This window comes from Oculina patagonica, chromosome 8 (assembly GCF_052425735.1).
Source record: "Oculina patagonica isolate OP01 chromosome 8, crgOcupat, whole genome shotgun sequence".
Lineage (NCBI taxonomy): Eukaryota > Metazoa > Cnidaria > Anthozoa > Scleractinia > Oculinidae > Oculina > Oculina patagonica.
Genome location: NC_135765.1, coordinates 25,331,043 through 25,349,694, shown reverse-complemented (window position 1 = coordinate 25,349,694; position 18,652 = coordinate 25,331,043). Strand labels below are relative to the sequence as shown.

Sequence of the window (18,652 nt, the reverse complement as noted above, 5' to 3'; positions counted from 1 at the left end):
GGAAAAATGACGAGAAGTTCACCCCTTCCCTTATTCGCCATTTTAGCGTCGCTCGCCGTTTTAGCGCGGCTCCCCATCTAGAACCTGTCTCGTGACTTCTTCTATGACAGAACAAAGCACGGTCAAAGCTTTTTATTTGCTAATTAGAGCTCGCATGTTTGTTTATAGGTTAGACTGCGGTAAAGTTTAAAGAGCTAATGAATTATTTTGGCAGACCCTGCACTTGCAATTTGAAATTTGCACGGAAGTAACGGATTGAAGACAAAATCGAAAATCTCTCCGCAGAAGATAAGGCATTCGCAATGAGAAAAGTATCTTCCGAGAACTGCTTATACATGGGAAGCCTCATGGGTGGCTTTCGGCTGTGCCCATATTAGAGTGAATTCGTATAACCCGTTTTTCATATGCTATTATGTTGCGTAATATTCTAATGAGCTGTACTGGAAAACAGAAAATTACGGACACATCGTCAAGCTGTAAAAACCGAAACAGATAACAGGAATTATTATTCGTCGTGCCTTGATTTGTTTTGCGATTTAAGATAAACATTTTATATGCAAAATCGCGTTAACAAAAAGTGAAACTTGACTGTAACACAATTCTGCGTGCGCAATTCATTTTGGGGAACTCTAGCAAACCACGATGGCAAGCAGCTTTTGTTTTGCAAACAAAAGGTTTAATGAGCAGGAAAATAGTTGTGCAAATTTGTTTGCCGACTTCTGAAAAACAACAACGAGAAAAAATTAAATACATGTTTTAATTATGTGTGTTTTGAACCATCGTCCGCTTTATTTCGCTATAGGTTTATTGCGAAGGGAGTTAAACATGTTGAAATTGTTCAAAGAAGGAGAAAGCACGTCTTGTTTATTTTCTGTAAAACAATTAAACTGATTGCTTTGAGGTTTTCCCACCATTCGTGTATTGTTTAATTGTACTCAAATATTAGAATATTTTGCGGCTCATTAGCATTAAAAAAACGGGTTACACGAATTCACTATAATTAGGTCAGTGTGATGTGTTACGTTACAGATAATAGACTCAGTTGATTTGAGAAATCTACAAACTGCAACACTATCGTGACATGTCGTTTATGACACAGAAGGGAAAGCGACCTACTCTTATACAATATAACACAAAACACACTTTAAATCGCAAAACTGAGATGTGTTAGGTAGCGCAATTAGACTTAATTGAATGTCATTTATCGAGACAAAATTATTTCCCTTACTCTTGCCCAGTCTTAACTCTAAATCTTTTCTCAATGATGATAAGATGAACAAGGTAAATAAGAAATTCTAGCAAATGCCAGCTTCATCTTGCCTCTTCGCTTGTGTGGCAGGGATCACGCGAATTTGTTTTTTTGTGTAATATCCTTGATATCTGTCTTTTACGTAAATGGAAAATTGGGTAAATTTTGTAATATAGCTGGTGTTATCAGTAACGTTCTGCCGACACAGCAGGGAAAACAAACTAACCCAAAACTTCATTCAGTTAACATGTGCTGGTGAAATTACCTTGGCCTGATGAAAATAAGTGAGATTTTTAAATACAACATCACTGCATTAAAAATTGATGTGTATACATGATGACAAACTGCCAAAGAAGTAATGCTTTTTATAAATAAAACTTGATACCTCTACCGCAGAATATTGATTCCGTTTTCTTAATTAGCAGAATAAATAGACGTGGCAGAAGCGATTCTTAAACAAAACCTATGTTGGTTCTGCATCGGTGATATATGTTGTCAGCTTAAGAATCTTGAACCATTTAACTAAACTTAAACAAAATAAACAGAGCCCCGTATATTTTCTTTTTCATGCTGAGTAACACAATGCAATTTAATCTTCGCTTCTCTAAGTTAAAAATGGAATTTGTCATTTCACCCGCCGTCTGATTGGTCAAACTCAATTCCCGCTAGCAGTATTAACAATTGCCAAAAACGCATCATTACTACACAAGTCTTCAAAATGATAGCAACGTTTCTTTGTTGGTTCGCGCGATACAGGCCATAAACGTCTTCCCCTGCCGACTTACAAGGTAATATCGTTAATTAATAAGGGTAAAAGTGTTTAATTCTAACCGTCCTTAAAAGCTGCATAACGTTCTGTCAAGAATTGCTATCAATTATTGACATAGCAAAGCGTTAGTTATTTTGTTAAGGGAACTAAACAGCGATGCCTAGCGATAACGGTAATTTCAGGAAACTAAGTATTGATCTAAAATACGATAAAAGGGCATAAAAAGCGAATATTGATAAACCCCTTTAAATTACTTAGTCTGAAAATGCGTTCGTTTTAATTCGCCATATATTAATTTTACAACACCTAAATATATCATACTCGAAAAGAAGCCGATACTGAAACAGGTTGGCAAAAGGTTCAATGTAGATATTTTTCTCTTTTGCTGCTGAAATATTTTGAACATTTAACTGCTTAAAGTTTCAAATAATTGACGCAAGGGCTTTAATCGGTGTTTTTCTCACCAACTCACAAGACGAAAACATTTAAGTTGCCACAATTCTAAGCTTTTGAGGAATATCATTAATTATTCAAATAAATCTTGGAGGCTTTCAAAGTTTCATATAGCAGGATTGCATGTTTGTTCCTCGTGTCCTACCAAATTCCAATATATCTCTCTTACACTGTTCACTTCTTGAAAGTTTATATGAATAAATATTTATAGTGGTACATAAATGCATTAAATATGCGACTTAAGACTGGTGATGCGATTGTTGGGCAGATTAAATACAAGGGAATTAACACATCGAATTATCGTTCGAGCTTTCATTTATTTATTTTATCACTAGCCATTTTTGCGAAACGTACACAGTTTCCGAAAAACAGTACCGAAATTACCCGCTAAATGAAAACTGACAATATCTTCGAGCTCATGAAACTTATCCAATTATAAAGAAATGGTCTATTTACCTCTAAAAATTATGTCTATTCTCGCCTAATTAAATTTTTTTTCTCTTATTTTCAGCAAAAGAAAAAAAGATCGATACAATATGACTGAAGAAGCCGAAAAGAAAAAGGTCATCTCACCCAAGCCTTCCATCCAAAAAGTGATATTAAATTTTTGTGGCTACACGACCGCCCATGGTCTTGGGAGATTAGCTGATGGTGGCGGCATTTTCCGCCGAGTAGCATGGAGTTTGTTCTGCATCGGCGCTCTTGTAATGTTTGTGTTACAGGTCTATAACTTGTTTGTGATTTACTTACGTCGACCTGTATCAACTGTGGTTAACGTTCAGCACGAAAGTGTAAGTTTTTATAAAATAATAAAACAAAATACCCAAAGTAGGTGTTCTGAGCGGCAACAAATACACATCAGCAGTGTCTGTAGCACAATTAAAAAGAAAAATAACCGATCGTTTACATTAAGTGTATTGGGAAAAATGCAACGACAGATAGCCATAAAAAGCTGCAACCTTCTTTTTTTTCTTTCTTTCTTTCCTTCTTTCTTTCTTTCTTTATTATAATTTTTTTGTTCAGGGTATATAAATTCGATCCGATATTTATAGCAAAATGTATTAATAAAACATTTTTTTTCTTTTTTCCCCTTTTTTGTTTATTTTTTATTTATTTTTTTTGCCGCAAAGGGCTCTTCGAAGTCTCCCCGCATCGGAAAAATTTAGAAAAAAAAAAAAAAAAAACGTTGCCGTAATTTGCTAACCCGGGTCTTTACTTACTCATCATTTTACCTTACTATAAAGCACCATCCTTTTATGCCTTTTTTTGTACATATTTTGAAATTTTTGTTTATTAGTACGGGTGGGGCTTGTTATTCATTCATTTACTGGTGCGCTCGTTTATTCGTTCGGCTCCTTCGCTCGTTTGTTCGTTTGTTAAATCATTCAGTTATCCTTTAGTTAGGCCGTGTACACACTGGTACCTTGGCACCGGCAAAAAACAATGAAATTTGAACACATAGAAAACCAAAGTACCCAAGTACTATGAGTACTTCGAGTACAAGGTCTCGACCTATACTCTGGGATGGTGTCTGTGCCTTGAAACATAGTATGTTCACATCAGTTCCCTGCGAGAATCGTACTCAGGCAGACAGCCTTAGTCAGCCAGTGGGGCAGTAGCCTCCCACGCAGTCGTTCTTAGGGGCGAGTGAAACACGATCGCCCCTAAGAACGACTGCGTGGGAGGCTAGTGGGGCAGTCACTCGACTGTTAAAATCGGTCGACCGCTTGCTCGGTTTCACTTCGACTACAAAAATAGATAAAAAAGATATTTGCAATTCCAGCATGATAATAATATATAAATGATAATTAAACAATATTGCAAACTATCTCCTTTCTTTAGCATGTCGCATTCCCTGCGGTGACCATATGTAATTTAAACATGATACGCTATGAAAAGCTTCCATACGGCTTTATAGAAGGCATTTTGGAGGAACTTCAGATAGAAGGTATGAGTCTATCTAAATAGCTTTTGGAAGTTCTTTAACACTAGTATAGTCATTTAATTTATCCTTTACATTAATATTTGTGTTGATGAGTGCATAAAGACCTCTTTTTAAAAGATTTTGGTTAACATGATGTTTTTCTCAGTATTTTGATAGTTTTGTCATTTTGACATCATTTTTTTAAACCAACTCAGGAGATTGTCTGTCAATCAGATTTTTTTAAAAGTTGAATTTTTGAAATGTCGCTTGCCATTCTAGCGCGTCATAGCTAGCATTTGACTGGATGTTTACACATCCCGGAAAGTCCATAAATTTTGCGTGCATTTTATTGAAGAGACGACTGGTCTCACTTTCTCTCTACTTGGATGATCTATATCATTTAACATTTAGCTTGTATTAGAAGGACTAGGTCATGGTAGTTGAGATAATTTTCGTTATTTTCGTTAAGGGCTCTCAAGTTCAAATTGGTTGAGCGAAAGTCTTTTATTGGCAAATCAGGGCCACATAAAAAAAAACAATGACGATTTTTGTGCATTGTAAATGAAACTTTCATACAAAATGAGACAAACTTGAAAAAAGTCGGGCTGACGTTTTTCAAGTTTTCGCGAACGCAATCAATTTTAATCTTTTTTTAGTTTGCCCATCCATGCCGCTTTTGGCCTTTCTGAGTTTATTTTGAGTTCTTCTTCAGTTTTAAGCCGTTATTATGATATTTCAAGTTGATCTGTGCCGAGATTGCCTAAAATTGCGTGTTATAAACATGTTTATGGAAGTCTCTAGATGTGGATAGATTTCAATGTAATTACTGTAGTGTCTCTTATCACATTTCAGCGCTAGCTGGAAGCAATAATTCACAAGCAGCTAACAACAGAAGCAACCCTGGTGCTACTGCTGGGGCAAATGCAAACACGGCCCAGCCTAACAACCTTCCAACTCAAACAGGAACCCCTGAGACTCCAACGGATGAAGCAACAACTTACCCTCAGCATGAACAAGGAAACGACGCAACAGAACCGACTGGTTATCCTACAGATGCAACGACATACTCTCCATACGACTACGATTACTCTGACTACGGTTACTATGACTACGACTATGACTATTACTTTGGTGGGATGGAAGAGGAGACAAAAGAAGAGCAATATGAAATCGAAGAAGCCATCCGTGCCGTGATTGCTCTGCAAAACGATTCAACAGTTGTCGACATGGGACACCAGTTTGAAGATCTCGTCTTTGAGTGTTCGTTCAGGGGTTACGACTGCAGGTGCGTCAATTCTAACGATCTTGCAATGATATTGATCTTTGTGTTCAACTCAGTTTTAAAGTTGATTATGTTGTATATAATTCAAAAGCTGCGAGGTACTAGTGAAAGCTCAAGTGACAGCTTTGTTTTTCTTGTTTTTTTTTTTTTTTTTTTTTTTTTTTTGGGGGGGGGGGGGGTAGTGGAGTCGGGACATTTTCTTTGCATTCAAAATCAAAAGAATTCGAACGCAATCCAGAATGCGAAAATTATGTTCATCTCCTCGAACTAATAACTCGTAACCTGCGCTGTTCTTGAAGTCTCGATCATGGTGCGGACATTCCGTGTAGCTAGGTGGATGTTGGTTTTAGGCCCGAGCAGACTATTCGTCGTACCCCTGACTTCCCGAGGGTTTTCAGCAGAAGTAGTCATGTAGCCAGTTGGTTGGTTCAAGTCCGCTATAGGGTCCACAGTTGTTTTAGCATTTCTTGTCGTTTTCGTAACCAAGTGTTTTTTACTGGGTGAAGTTGTTGGTACCACGCCCAACCCTAAACCTGATGGACCAGGTGCTGTTATTTGTCTGGTCTCTATTCCGTAAACCTGCCAATTGGTTGGGGGCCTACTTGGTTTAGATCACAATGGCATCTGAGACACGCAAGCCTCTCCACAACATCAAATAAACAGCACAACGCGTACGGGGAAGGGGGGTATCGAACTAATAAAGTAGAGTTAAAATTTTCAATTAACGATTAAATGGAAACGTCTTGATTGCAACCCACAGGAATAAGGAAAACGCTTACCGCGTGCATCCACATCTAAGGGGTTGCAAGTTAACCGTTAACCATTTTTTTAAGTAGTTTTCCCTTTCACTCGATATTATACAGTTTGTTTAGCATGGAAAACATAGAATCCGCCCTTTGATCGATTACGATAACTTACAACAAGCGTTTATTAAGGGGAATACTTCGTTGTGGCAGATGGTTGATGAGTTAATTAGGTATTTGTGTTTTTTAGAAACTATTCTAAATATTGGCGCCATCTCTGGGACTATCGCTACGGAAACTGCTTTACTTTTAATGGAGGTACAGATGATAACGGCAAAAAACAGAAAGGTCTATCATCCCACATCACAGGACCAACTGGCGGTAATGTCATTATGAGTTGTTGTTATTGTTGGCCTTCTAGTAAACAAAAATTAAATAGATCATTGAGAATTCCAACTTTTGGTCAACGATGATTAAAAGAATACCAATCGTTTGATCTGCGAGGCTAAAGGTCTTCAAGAACGTCTGTTAAGTGAACAAAACTTACAACTCTGCTTGGTAGCTACTTCAAAGTCACGTTAGATCGTTGAGTTATCGACCATGACAGACATTCAAACACAGAGTCACAGCGACTCTGGAACAGATTATGGAACTTTATCATGGACGTTGTAAGCACATTTCAAACTGATCCTAAACGTGTAATGGACATTTGTTTACTTACTGTCCTATTATTTTCCTACTAAAACTTTATGAATAAACGCAATTTGAAAACAAACAAACACAAAAATAATAATCGTATTATTTCAATTTTGAAATCTGTAATCTACTTCATATTTGTTACCTTAGGTAATTCAGTTGTTCTCGGTTTGCCGTTAGCTCTTTGTTGCTTTTTCTTACTTTACGTTCATTAATTAAAAGAAAAAAAACAAAGGAAAGGAAAGGAAGGAAAAGAAGTCAAAGAAAAAGAAAGTAAAAGTTTCGACTTTCTGCTTTGTATACATCCGCAAGAGGTTTTTCAATCGTGACATAGGCGGTTTATCTTTCCCAACAATTTTGAAAATGTCCATTTATTGCTTGAATCATTCAATATTAATTTAATTAGGTACTTTTCTTCATTTCTTACTAGGCCTGAAGCTAAACCTGTTCATAGAACAGTCGCAGTACATTCCAGAACTCAGTGATACTGCTGGGGCGAGAGTTGTGATACACGATCAAGGGCAGATACCATTCCCCAACAATGAAGGTTACAGTGTTCTACCAAGCCGATCTACAGCATTTGGGATAAGAAGGGTACGAAATACATGCTTTAATCCATATTTGGCTAAATAGCCCATTACACAGGGAACCCAAACGCTGTTTTAGTTATTCATAATCTTAAAATTAAAATGTTCTTATTTACCTGCGTTCCTGTGTGTGTGTGTGTTTTTTTTTACCGGTTTGGGGGCGATTTGAATCAGAGCAAAGGCGGTTTACGTTGCAAGTGTTATATCGGTCTGTCGCAATGTCAATACGACGCTCCTCAAGTTTCAATTGTTATTAACTCAAGTTACTTAAACCATTAACTTAATAATAACAGTTAAAGTAAAACTTGAGACATAATTGAGGCGCGTCGTATTGACATTGCGACAGGCCGATTACCGTTTAAAACTCGCAACATAAACCGCCTTCGTTTAAAATTCAAGTCGCCCCCAAACCGGTGAAAAAAGACACAGGAACGCAGGTAAATAAGAACATTTTTATTTTAAGAGTATGAACTAATACAGCGTTTAGGTTCCCTGTGCCCATTACTAGCTGCTGCAGAAGCGATTGGTTTGATGCGACATGAAAAAAGGAAAACAAGCAAATCTGGTGTCTCATTTTATATGTACTGAAATTCTAATATTTTTTATCTACATGTTTTTCGTTTGTTTGTTTTGTCATTTGGATTTGATTTTTTTTTTCAAACGGTGCATCTTTGCAGTAATATCACATGCATAATTTTTGGTCTGAAACGGGACGACAAAAATATTAATTGGTCCTTTTAACATAGAGGCGTGTGCAGCTTTCGCCATCTAAAAGAGGTTTGAAAAAGTTGCAAAGGTCGCTTAAATGGGCGCCAAGCCAAAGAACAGTAAACTGGGAATTTGCGGTACCCCTGATGAAAGCAAGCTCTTTATGGTTATTATACATGTACTTTATAGAGCCTCATCGAAAGGGCCGATCCGTTTGGGAATGGGAGCTGTGTTTCGGATGAGGACTTGAATACTGACAACATATATGTCAAGAAATATGGTGCTTCTTATTCCCGACAGGTAACACATATTACACATACAAATGATTATGCATTCTTATTTACGTATCGTTGCTTAACATGTCAGGCAATGATATGTATTGCATGTAGTAGCATCCGGTATAGTTTGAGCAGTGTAAGTGACACATGTGCATTGATTTTGTGTCTATGTATAGAAAGGTTACATGGTCAATATTATAGCTTTCTTTTGTTGTTGTTGCTGTTGTTGTTGTTGTTGTTGTTGTTCTTCTTCTTGTTGTTCTTCTTCTTCTTCTTCTTCTTCTTCTTCTTCTTCTTCTTCTTCTTCTTCTTCTTCTTCTTCTTTTCTTCTTTTTATATGTGCAATGTAACAAATTTTAAACGTAGGATAATTTTAAAATATTTTATAGGATGTATAGTATGTCCGAACATCTATCTTTAGGTTTACGTTGCGTGGAGTGATTGCGTCACATCACGTGACAATTACAGCATGATGTCAAAACAGCCGCCATCTTGGATCCGCCATCTTGGATTTCAATATTTTTAAACGCCAGAAAACCACCCAAAATTACTGCAAAGTACTCAAAACCAACAAAACTGTGCTTAAAAACTGTAAAAAAAATGTGAAAATAATTGCATTAAAGTTAATTTTCATTTTTGAAAGCACGAAAATTACAAATTTGGGAAAATATGCATGTAAAAATGTCGTTGCTATGGAAATGTCAAGTTCATGACACAAAAACCTATCTTGCCAAATTATTCCCAGATAAATTTAAGATAACCTCGCAAAGACTGGCAGCATTTGATTAAATCTTGAAAAAAGTTATAAAAAAAGGCAGCGCGGGCCTCAAAAGCCCTCCCTTCCTCCCAAGGTTTGATTAGGGTTAAAAAGGAATATTTTTTTAATTAATAGCCATGCATTTATTTATTTTAAAGACCTGCTTGAATTCGTGCCACGCCGATAAGCAGATTGAAGATTGTGGATGTGCCGAAGGCCAGTTTCCATCTGAAGCAGAAATATGTAACTTGCGAAATTCGACAACAGGTAAAGACGATAAAAATAATAACGGACAGACCGACCGACCTTCTGACTGAATTTTCTGTATTGAAAAGCTGGGAATGCAGTAGTGTAAAACGCTGGAATTTACTTTTTCCGTTTTCAAACACCTTTAAACTGTTTGATGAACTATTAGATAACTGTCAAAACTAAAAAAAAGTTAGTTCCATTATTTACTAATTGTTACTTTTATTGTGACTTTTTTTAATTGTAAACGCTTTTCCTCGTCGACCTTTCTTCTTAAAAAAAAAAAACAGTACCCAGCTGGTGGCGTCATTCAACCAAATTCTCGAAAGGGGCTGATAAAAATGTTTATTTAATTGAGATCTCAGATAAAACTTGTATTCGTATTTTCCTTTGTTTCTGCATGTTGCTGATTTCTGCATTTGTTTACTTTTTCAGCAAAATGTTTAGAAAAGATACAACTAAAACTGCTCACTGGAGTGCTTGACTGCGAGAAACACTGTCCTACACCGTGCAAGTAAGTGTGTAAAGAAACATGCTTAAATATATCCTACGGTCATATTTAACAATAATTCGACAATAATCACTGAGCCTGAGGCGAATAATAATTATTGTTTTAGTATAGTTTTCAGAGGTAAATATCAAGAACTGCAAAATATCAATAGAAAACACGAAAACAACAAACACAAGTGCTCGCTTGCATATGTGTAAACCAGTTTAATTCATTGATTGAAATCATACTTTACACTCAAGTTTAAGCAATAAAACGAAACAAAACAAACACTACGGAAAAAATAGATATCTAGTACCTTTGTTTAATCGTTGGTGACTTTTTAGCAATTGTGAGAATCCTCTCGAAATGACTAGCTCCAGTGAGAAGAGAACTAAATAAGGTTTCGTCAGTCGATCTGACTGAGTTTCTAATGCCTTGAAAACCATCTCCTGAAAATATTTTCAAAATATTTTCCAAACGCCTTGGTGATTAATTTACAAAATTCCCAATGCTTTAAATATCCAGGACTTGGAGTGATTTATTTTAAATGACAGAAATTTTCATTTAGCAAACACTGCTATGTTCACTAACCTAGATGGCAACGGTGGCATGGCTTAGTAGCCAAACCTTGAAATGCCATTTTCGCCGCCTAGCGCGGTAATATTGCGTCATAAACCGAGCTTCTCGTCCAATCAGAATGTCCGATTCTTGAATTCACCTCTAGAAAATATACTCAAACGAGTTATGCCGGGTTTACCGGGTTAATTTATGACAATTTTTATGTGACAAATATATTTGAACAACCACTTTTTTGTCAGCAGTTCGAACATTCGAGCGCCAGTAATGACCTTGGACAGCAGAGGTACGCACGGAGATACGCGTGCACAGTGCTCAGTGGGAGATTGGGAGATTGCGGACAATATACACTCATTTGCCACATTGCTTGTGACGAGTCGTACACGCGAGCATTTTTCGTATGTGACAATTTTTATTTGTCACATAACAGCTAACATGCTACAATCCTAGACAAAAGTATTGGGACACCAATTCGACGAAAAATTGACATTGTACTGACCCCCACCCCCCCCCCCTTCCTCCCCACCCCCAATTTAATGTTGATTTCCATCCATCATACCGTGAGACAATATCTTAACATTGTTTGGGGGGTGGGGGGGGGGGAGGGGGCTCAGAAAATTTAACAGTGAGTTCATAACGCAAAAAGATTTGTCACTGAGCACTATTCCTGTAGCTTTTGTCTAGGATTGTAGCTTATCAACAAATATATTTGTCACAAAAAAGACCATTTCTATCGTAAACAAATAAATATGAAAATAAATTAGGGACACAGACTTCGTTTCAGAAATAAATACCCAGAATTTAAAAATCGAAAATGGCACTCGTTGCACAGTGTGGTCCTCGTGGTTTTTTACATAACTTCAACTCGATGCATCACACACGTATAAAACACGATACGCTGTTTCAGATTGGACGTGCCATTTTCCCCACACGTGAAAAAAGAGATACACGCCATCATGGATTTGCGATGCTTTTTTTACCAAAAATGATTTACTTATGATATCCCTATTTTTCCTAGAGAGGTACAATTCGTAAGCACATTGTCGATGGGACATTGGCCTGCTTCTGGATACGAGGTATGTATGTCGATTGGAAATTTGGAAATTGCGGCCTTGGTTCTGAGAGAGTCCACTTACCTCTGTTTGTACGAATCGTCGGAGATTTCCATAAATCCCAAACCCCTCTCAAGCGAACACAATCAATTGAGACCGAATTACACATGAGCAAACCCCGTCTGATTTAGGGAAAAAGACAACAAATAAACAACAACAACAATAACAAAAACATTTTCAACGACTATATCCCAGCCGGTTCATTAGGGCAAATAATTTCCCACCCCGCCCCTCTGTAATGAAATTTTCGTAATGCAACCTTGATGGTTTTGAAGTTTATTTCAAATGTTTCTCTTCGTTTTTAGTCAATCCTTGAGAGCCGCGTAAAGGAAAATACCGTCTACGCAAACGAACTGTATAGCGGATACTACCTGAGGTAATTGAATAATAAAAATATACTAAAATGAATCAGTGACTTGTTAAGTAACAACTGCAGATTGTTTACGACAGTTTTAATAAAACTTTACTTTTCTTGTCTTGCAGTGAAAACTTGGTTCAGGTGAAAATATACTATGAGCAACTAAACTATGAAAAAGTTTCTGAAAGACTTGCCTATGAGGTATGCTACGCTAACTGAATTTTAAATTTATTCTTATTCCTTCCCAAAACACAACGCCGGGAGAGGTGCGCAATATCAAAGAATGCTTATTTGCGGAATAGAGAAGAAAAGAAAGCAAAAATACCTCGATATCTTTTCACAGTGTTCTTAACACGAAGAAAACAATACATATTTTACCGCGTTCAATTTTACTCCTGATATTTCAATTGGTTATATTATCTGTTTGCCTCGGGTTGACCACTGTACAAAAAAAAAATGTTTCTTCAAAATAAAACTTAACCTAAAATTCAACGTAGCTTAAAAAAATGCTTGTTCTTATTAATGGCTTCCATCTTTTCTGTGTTTCTAGAGGAAATGGGTCTTGCATTTTTAAATGGCAAAAGTTAATTACGAATAAAAGTTCTAAGTCCTGCCCATCGAGGTCATCATTTTCACTTCCTTCACTCGATACTGAAAAAGGAGAAGGGGTGTGAATCAAGGGTTACAAATCTCATCACCATTTGATTTACTTGTTTTGGCAGGGCGTCAATCTTGTGGCTGACATTGGAGGCCAGCTCGGACTTTGGATCGGCATATCTGTACTCACATGCTGCGAGTTTTTGGAGTTAGCGATGATGATAATACAGACCCTTGTTGACCGTGTTTCACGACGAAAGATTGTTCACGTGCAGCCCTAACTTGGAAATCTATTTTACACCACTGCTTTTGTTTCATTTTTTTTTTCAAACCTGGAGGCTTGCATTGTCTTGATATCAGACATTTTTGAATGCATTGATGATTCAAAATTCGGAGATTGTGTTGATGATTTCAAAAATCGTAGATTTTGTTTTTTTGTTTTGAAAAAAATTCAGGCCTACAATTGATCAGTGCACTACACAATCCCTAAATATCATGTTCATATAAAACTTCTAAGGTTTTCTATCATAAACGCAAAATTGAGTAATCATTGAAGCGATGTCATAGTTTTGGATATTTCTGTGCTCTGGGATTTTTTATTGCCTTGATCATGAGCTTATAGCCTGGTTTTCACTAGCGACGCAAGCACAAGCGCAAGGATAACCGCTCTTATTTCACCGTAAAAACGGCTTCAACTAAAGCAAAAGCACAAGGGTAAAAAATTGTCCTTTTTGCATGATTCCGCTTGTGCTTGCGCTTGTGCTTGCGTCGCTAGTAAAAAAAAGGCTTATCACAACATCGAATTCCCGTGCACCACGCGTTAATTGAGCAAGCTTGACTGTCCTCCCTCTAGCGAAAGACATTACGTCACGGAATCATCATTCATTATTTTCTCACTTACACTTTCTCGGCGGACAATTTCTTTTCGGGATTTCTTGCTCATGGGATGTTAGACTCTCATTCCAACCAAAGGCACACTAGAATGTCTGAAGCGTGGCAATTTATTGTTTGCATTCTTTTCTATAAAGCGTTCAATATTTCGGAAGGAATAAAAACGCGTTCATGTACTCCGGCGTAACCGATCGATGAAATCGATGATCGGAATTTTAATCGATAAATCGATATCAATCGATGAAATTAGTTAATTGATATCAGTTGGTATCGGTCAATCGATTGCCAGTCAAGGGTAACAAAAAATGTCGTCGATTGACATTGATTGGCATAACAACTCAAACAGACTTCACGCACGCCACCTGTCCGATCATCCGCCATTTTTAGAAAGCTCTAGTGACGAAGTTGGTAAAACAAATTCCGACCCAGTCCTCTCAACGCAAAGAACAAACACCGCTGCACGTGTACTCGAATTATCCACTTGCCTGTCATTGCCTTTCCGTTTCAAGAAGTGCGAAAGAGGCTCTACTGAATATAAGATGCGCCGTGAAGGCTATCACCTTTGTTGTTTTGAGGTGAATGTCGGTGAAGTGTTTACTTCTTAAAGTAGAGTAAAACTCAGTCTCGTGCAACTAAACTCGTCCTTCAACTCTCGGTGAGTCTCATTCTCGTTTGGCAAAAAGTCATCTTCTCAAAATAAATGTGTCCAATTTTCATATTTAAAGAAGTGCAAGGCTAGATTGCGATAATAGATAACAATCGATAGCAGTCGATTCCAATCCATACAATCGATAAGGTCACAAAAAATGATTGTTATCGATTTTTAATCGATCATCGATTTTGTCGATTGGTTACGCCTGGATGTACTAAAGCAGGAACACTGGAGCAAATAGAAAAAAAGGTTAACGACCATACACTTTTTTTTTCTAGTCGTCAAATTCAGATCATGTTTTCCGTGCTGAAAAACTCGACAGCTTGACACTGACTTACTAAAAAAATGCCAGCTTAACTGACTATTTTTTCTCGCGTGGACCGCGCCATCCATCGTGATGTGTATAGTAAGCACTTAACAGTTAGTATATGTTTAAGAATTTAATTTGAATTGAATGTTTGGAACTGTTCCGCTGTTCCTGGATTTTCCATAAATTGGCTTTGGATTCAATTTATCACAATTTTCCGTCATTTAAGTCAAGCGTTGGGTAGCATAGTTTAATACGTCATTTGAACAAGCAATTTTAACGCTATCCCGTGTACCAAGTAGGTAACCCTGCAGTACTTCTGATTGGTTCGTTTTGAGCATGCGCATGCAAGCTTTCCCGGACTTTCTCTTCTCTCGCGTGGGATCAACCCAATAACGCAGGGAAGGGACAGTTTTGACTGGACTAAGCAAAAGGCCACTGAATAATCTCGATGTAAAAGAAAAGCTTTGATGTGATATCACCTTACGCATGCTTTCTCATATATTATTATTAAAAATTAAAAAAAAAAATCAGAGCGAATCGCCACGGATGCTTTTATGTCCAATGCAAACACATGATTAAGATTGCTAGACCAAACGTAACGTGAACTTTTTATTACCTAGACCGACGTTATCTTAAACCCAATCCAATGTTTGTATTGGCTACATGCGAGCATTAAGTGGCCGTTTTTAATTAACTATAAATAATCATCGCGGGTATATGAAACTCGTGATCTTACGTGATAATTATCGTCAGAGTGCGTGTTGCTCAACCTGAATGTTATCAAGAAAAAACAATGTCCATTTCTTATAAACATTGTCTGTAAAATGTGTAAATGTTTGAAAGGAAGAACAAAACTTGAACCTACAATAGCTTTTGTATTTGACAAAATATTTGCATTTGTTGTTAAACAAAGGTTATTTGATTTTAGGTGATTACATCCTCTAACGGGGTAGCGGGTGGAGAGGAGGTACTCAAAAATATTTTATACGGGAAGGCTCCGTTCCCTGGTCTATACCTTTTCGTACACCATTTTTTTACAGAATTGGTAACCCATTGATAAAATGCATAGATGAATCGATCGCAAGGAGGATCTGTTCGAGATACTTTGAAAGGGCCTATTGAAACCAAAATGATGGTTTTTCCTTCTGTCTTATATACTTCAACTTGTGCAATCTCTAACCTTTTATATACTTTGAGCATGGAAAGGGAAGGCCCCCGTATAGTCCCTATATAAGGAGTACCCCCCCCCCCCCGCCGCATCGTGGCTATATCGTGTCCCGTAAGTTAGTCTCCTTGTACCTCGCCCTAACCAGACTACCTTTAGTGGCTAGAGTAGGTGACTACAGCAATAGAAATAGGAAGCAACATTGAAACCGAAAACGTCAAGTAGTTTTTGAACTATTTATTCATTTTTTTTTTTCTACTGAGGAATACACTTAAGCGTGTAGTTCTATAATAATAATATCATATTACAGGCATATTTATGATAATAAAGCTAAACATCGGTATACATAATGATAATAAAGTGTTACCATAAAAGATGAATTGCGAGTCATACTGTTATAAAGTTACCCAGTAACAATAATTACATGTGAAACCCGATTTTAAATTTAGGTCCAGAAAAATATGACAAATTGAGGGTGGACCCCTATTTTTCAAAATGTCAAACAGAGGGGTCAGGAAAAAAATGCACTACGTTAGGGGTGGTTCATGGTTAAATTAGTCCCTTAACAGCATATATTATAATGCAAACATTCTATCAGGGTGCCTACAACAGCGTTTCTGAGGTGCTACAAATCTAAATTTTCCCGGAGCAGCATTCCCCCGACCCCCTCTAGTTTACCATAACAACCACCAACTATTACTACCCCTTTAAACTACAGAGACTACATCAATAATAGTACAAAAATTCCACCAGAATGTCTAAAAATAGCAATTCAGTGGTTCTAACACCGACATGATTCAAAATTTCGATGTCAACAATTTTTTGGAGAATCTGCCTAAGTGGTAAGCCAATGTGCCCTATGTACCTATCTACATTACTGAATTTGGTTGGGAGTGGGCCACTACGTTTTTCTGCGCCACTCCAGGGGTGGGTCGCCAATTTTGTCAAATAATTCGAATGGAAATCAGTACATAAAAAGAAACAAATTCATAGGCCACGCACCTACTCTCTACTTTATGACCGGTCCCAACATGGACATAATAATCAAGCGTGAGCTTAATATGCTGCCCTAAGATAAGATGAGTTCCATAGGGAACTCACCTGCCAACTTGGACATAATAATCAAGCGTGAGCTTAATATGCTACCCTAAGATAAGATGAGTTCCATAAGGAACTCACCAGCCAACTTGGACATATAATAATCAAGCGTGAGATTAATATGCTGCCCTAAGATAAGAAGAGTTACATAGGGAACTCACCTGCCAACTTGGACATAATAATCAAGCGTGAGCTTAATATGCTGCCCTAAGATAAGATGAGTTCCATAAGGAACTCACCAAAAAAAGTTGGACATAATAATCAAACGTGAGCTTAATATGCTGCCCTCAGATAACATGAGTTCATAAGGAACTCACAAGCCAACTTGACGTAATAATCAAGCGTGAGTTAATATGCTGCCCTAAGATAAGATGAGTTCCATAAGGAACTCACCAGCCAACTTGGACATAATAATCAAACGTGAGCTTACTATGCTGCCCTCAGATAAGATGAGTTCCATAAGGAACTCGCCAGTCGACTTGGACATATTAATCAAGCTAAGCTTAATATGCTGCTCTCAGAAACAAATGGGTTCCATAAGGAACTCACCAGCCAACTTGGAGATAATAATCAAGCGTGAGCTTAATATGCTGCCCTAAGCTAAGATGAGTTCCATAAGGAACTCACCAGCCAACTTGGAGATAATAATCAAGCGTGGGCTTAATATGCTGCCCTAAGGTAAGATGAGTTCCATAAGGAACTCACCAGCCAACTTGAACATAATAATCAAGCGTGACCTTTAAATGCTTTCTTCACATAAAGAAAGAACTCACCGCCAAAGTAAAATTACAGAATAATTGAGCACGAGGTTTTTATGCTGTCCACATAATAGCTCTATAACAAACTACTACCTCAGTAAGATATAATGATCTAGCATGACGTGTTTATGCTGACCTCGGTAGAAAGTGTTCATTGAGGAACATACTACCCAAGAGATAACAATCCAGCCCAAGGTTAATATGCTGCGCTTAGATAACAAGAGTTTCGTCAGCAATTTTACACCCGGGTTAAACAAAAAGCTAGCACGAGGTCATTCTCCAGCTGCTTTCAGATTACTATTGTTTCATCAGGAACTCACCACTTAAGTAAGACATAATAATATAGGATATAGCATGTAGAACATGAGTGCAACATAGAACTCACGACCGAAGTAAGAGAAACAAATTATAGAACCATGTCAATATATTGCCCTCAGGAAAAAAATATATCTGAAACTGTCAAAATCATTAAAAGTCAGTTAAATATTTTAATTAAAAGAAGGAGATTGGAAGTTTGGAAAAAAATGCTTTTCGTATCATGGTTTCCACCAAGTTTCATAAACAGTGACATTTTATGCCAAATTATTGCACGCAGAGGGTGTATTCCTGCTCGGTCCTTCATAGTTAGTATTAAATAGATTTAGTCAAGCCTAAAAGCGGAGCTCCCCGGTAATTTACTTTACCCTTTCTGAAGTCACTGACCGTAGGCATAAAATATAGTTAATGAGCCCGCATTTCAATAGAAAAAAAAATTCGGTCAGCGGTCAACTTTATAAAAAACGCGTTACTCGATGAGTTATACACCTGAGCCCGCGAGATGATCACGTGATACTGGTCAGTGGATACCTTGCACTGACAGCTGTCAATAGATCATAACGTGGATGTCCAGTAACAAATAGGTGAGGGTTTATCTATTTCTGAAGTGCTCGACACCGTACCTACGTACGCGCCCG

General features: G+C 37.4%; 1 protein-coding gene across 1 annotated transcript; it reads left to right on the top strand.

Annotated features, from left to right (window-relative positions):
- Positions 1-1,954: 1,954 nt before the first annotated feature.
- LOC144663338 (epithelial sodium channel subunit alpha-like) lies at positions 1,955-16,223 on the top strand. The gene is made up of 13 exons (XM_078524235.1): positions 1,955-2,037; positions 2,983-3,262; positions 4,314-4,419; positions 5,248-5,680; positions 6,671-6,801; positions 7,547-7,710; positions 8,601-8,711; positions 9,605-9,713; positions 10,128-10,206; positions 11,777-11,834; positions 12,176-12,246; positions 12,354-12,429; positions 12,951-16,223. The coding sequence occupies exons 2-13, from the start codon at positions 3,008-3,010 to the stop codon at positions 13,104-13,106; spliced, it is 1,749 nt and encodes a 582-aa protein (XP_078380361.1). The 5' UTR covers positions 1,955-2,037; positions 2,983-3,007; the 3' UTR covers positions 13,107-16,223.
- Positions 16,224-18,652: the final 2,429 nt, after the last annotated feature.